Source organism: Camelina sativa, chromosome 7 (assembly GCF_000633955.1).
Source record: "Camelina sativa cultivar DH55 chromosome 7, Cs, whole genome shotgun sequence".
Taxonomy (NCBI): Eukaryota; Viridiplantae; Streptophyta; class Magnoliopsida; order Brassicales; family Brassicaceae; genus Camelina; species Camelina sativa.
This window is the reverse complement of record NC_025691.1, coordinates 23,435,622-23,438,690: the sequence shown is the minus strand read 5'-3', so window position 1 is coordinate 23,438,690 and position 3,069 is coordinate 23,435,622. Positions and strand designations below refer to the sequence as shown.

At 39.7% G+C, this 3,069-nt stretch overlaps 1 protein-coding gene across 6 annotated transcripts in view; it reads left to right on the top strand.

Moving 5' to 3' along the window:
- The window catches only part of LOC104702158 (probable serine/threonine-protein kinase At1g54610), a 6,708-nt gene that overhangs the window by 1,802 nt on the left and 1,837 nt on the right, over positions 1 to 3,069 (top strand). For 2 of the 6 annotated variants that reach the window (XM_010417982.2, XM_019227811.1), the window contains exons 2-8: positions 9 to 293; positions 385 to 708; positions 829 to 1,056; positions 1,182 to 1,279; positions 1,455 to 1,545; positions 1,643 to 2,185; positions 2,770 to 2,893. In XM_010417982.2, coding sequence (XP_010416284.1) covers positions 9 to 293; positions 385 to 708; positions 829 to 1,056; positions 1,182 to 1,279; positions 1,455 to 1,545; positions 1,643 to 2,185; positions 2,770 to 2,893 — 1,693 coding nt within the window. The remainder of the gene's footprint in view (positions 1 to 8; positions 294 to 384; positions 709 to 828; positions 1,057 to 1,181; positions 1,280 to 1,454; positions 1,546 to 1,642; positions 2,186 to 2,769; positions 2,894 to 3,069) is intronic. The other 4 variants (XM_010417981.2, XM_019227812.1, XM_010417983.1 and 1 more) reach the window with 3 other exon arrangements.

Below are 3,069 nucleotides of genomic sequence, written 5' to 3'. Positions count from 1 at the left end.
TTATGTAGATCGGACAAGGTACTTATAGCAGCGTGTTTCGTGCGGTGGAGAATGAAACAGGGAGGATTGTTGCATTGAAGAAGGTGAGGTTTGACAATTTTGAGCCAGAGAGTGTTAAGTTTATGGCAAGAGAGATTTTGATACTTAGAAGACTTAACCATCCCAACATTATCAAACTGGAAGGTTTGATCACTTCGAAACTATCTTGCAACATACAACTTGTGTTCGAGTATATGGAGCATGATCTTACTGGTCTTCTCTCTTCTCCTGACATTAAATTTACGACGCCACAGGTTGGTTTGTATCATCATCGTCCATAATGTTGGTGGAGTTTTGTTTTATGTATTTGGTTGTGTGATCATTGGTTTTTTTTGGCTCCTGCAGATTAAGTGTTATATGAAGCAATTGTTGTCTGGGTTAGATCATTGTCATTCACGAGGCGTGATGCATCGGGACATAAAGGGTTCAAATCTTTTGTTGAGTAATGAAGGTATACTAAAGGTGGCTGATTTTGGGTTAGCAAACTTTAGCAATTCTTCTGGGCACAAGAAGAAACCTCTTACCAGTCGAGTTGTGACTCTGTGGTATCGTCCACCTGAACTTTTGCTCGGGGCAACGGACTATGGAGCATCTGTTGATATGTGGAGTGTTGGTTGTGTCTTCGCTGAGCTGCTTCTTGGAAAACCGATTCTTCGGGGAAGAACTGAGGTAAACCATTTAGCACTGTCTTCTACTAGTTATGATATTGGACCTTTTGTTCATGGATATCTTCTGTTTTACTTGCTGAAACATTTACTCAGTGCTATTGCGTGAATTGTTTTGAAGCAGGTTGAACAGCTGCACAAAATCTTCAAACTGTGTGGATCTCCACCAGAAGATTACTGGAAAAAGTCCAAACTTCCCCATGCAATGCTTTTCAAGCCTCAGCAAAACTATGATAGTTGTCTACGGGAAACCTTGAAAGATTTGTCTGAGACTGAAATCAATCTGATTGAAACTCTTCTTTCTATAGATCCCCACAAACGTGGTACCGCCTCTAGTGCCCTTGTTTCTCAGGTAATCTTTTTAGCTTGGATTAGTGTATCAAGTGTGAGGACCTAGAAATATGATTTCTGTGGAAACAAACCATATTACTGTATATTGCTTATCGTTTACAAAGATATTGCCTTGTGTTTTTTCAGTATTTTACCACAAAGCCTTTTGCTTGTGATCCCTCAAGCTTACCAATATACCCACCTAGCAAGGAGATAGATTCAAAGCATCGGGATGAAGCAACAAGGTCAGAAATTTCTTTCATTACCTGATAGAGAAAGTCATGCATGACCATATCATCTCACAATTACAACACACAATCTACTGTTGGGAAATTGTCCAGTCCACCATTTTGGTTTGCCATACACGTCAGGTCTTGGAAGCATTTGTAACATCCTCATATGTCATGTTTTATTTTTCAGGAAAAAAATTAGCGGGAGTGGGATACGTGGTATAGATGAGAGGAAGCCATCACGGAAGGCCCATTCATTCAATAAATTGGCACCAGTTGAGGTACTTTCTACTTACTCACTTGTCTACATGTTATCGGTATCTTGAGAGTATAATTCCTCGTACAAGAAACTGACATGTCCCTCTTTTTTGTTTGCAGGACGCGCGGCACCAAACTGAAACTTTTCAGAAACGAATTGGTCATTTAGTTCATAATTCGATTGGAAGTGACGCTAGGTTATGTGAGAAGCTGCAAACCCCATTAGATCACAAGAAAGACGAAGCTTCCCATATGAAGAATGCCTCACAAGGAGATGTACCTTTCTCAGGGCCGTTACAAGTCTCTAAATCAAACAGTTTTGCTTGGGCGAAACGAGAGAAAGATGACGTATGTGTTAGGGTACATAATCGATCTCTCTCAAGAGGTCACATTCCTAACTTGTCGGTACATTCCCCCGCCTTCAATGGGAAAAGTAATGTTGAATCTAAGATAAATAAGAATGAAAATGAGGCCAAGTGTGAGGACAAGACAGATTCTCGAGGCCAGGAGTCATATGAGATGGTGAAGCGTTCTATGTTGAAGCAGTGGAGACAACTTGAACGTCCAGATTCTTTTGGTGCATCTGGCGAGTATCACTCGCAGGAACTGTCATTGGGACTCTCTCAGAGAGATGAAATGGCAAGAAAGCTGGGTAATAATTTGGTATGTCTATAGATTATAGAAGCTCTAAAAGCACCCTTCTAGTTTATTTGATATCCAAATTCCATATAGAAGCTTGTTATATGCATTGGTTCTGTAGCAGTTTAGGGCTGTTGACAGACATAGTAGAGACTAAGTATGCTTTGTGCCTTACGTTCTTCAGGTGAAACTTAGAAATTTGCTACACTTTATCTTATGCTTTACTACTAGTGTCAAAATCGATTCTGTGTATCAGAAATAAAATGAACGTAATTCTAAACATATGATTTCTGCTGTAATAGTTTTATTTCTAAGTGATTTCGGAGGTTACAGGAACTATTTGATATATGCAACATACATATATAATACGGTGTAACTGGGATATACAGCTCAAAAGTAGGAAGAGAGGACCAGATTACCGTTTGTAGTCGGATCATGTTTCCTCAGCTGTTTAAGTTTTACTGTTTTTTCTCTCTCTCTCTCTCCACGCTTTTCACCTAAAGTTCAGAGGAGAGAGAAAAAGTAGGCATGATTTAGTTTGTCTCCTTTATGGGTTTAGTGACAAGCATGCTCAATGATGCTGATAACTTAAAGCCTCGACATGACAGGGTAATGGGGACAAGATCGAATTCTCAGGCCCTTTGTTGTCTCAATCTTATGGAGTTGATGAGCTTTTGGAACGTCATGAACGCCACATCCGCAAGCTAATTCGAAAACCGTGGTTCCAGAAAGGTAAGCGGTTTATATCCTTCATTGTCTCTCGGTTCTTCTCTTTTACAAATAGGACTTTTGCGGTTTTTCTTCGCTCAAATAGGCAAACTGGTAGAGCATAAAAGAATTTATACTTCTTGACAAATTCAGCCCTCCATGTCTTTTTATGTGTAAGAAAATCTGAAACATGAACAAGT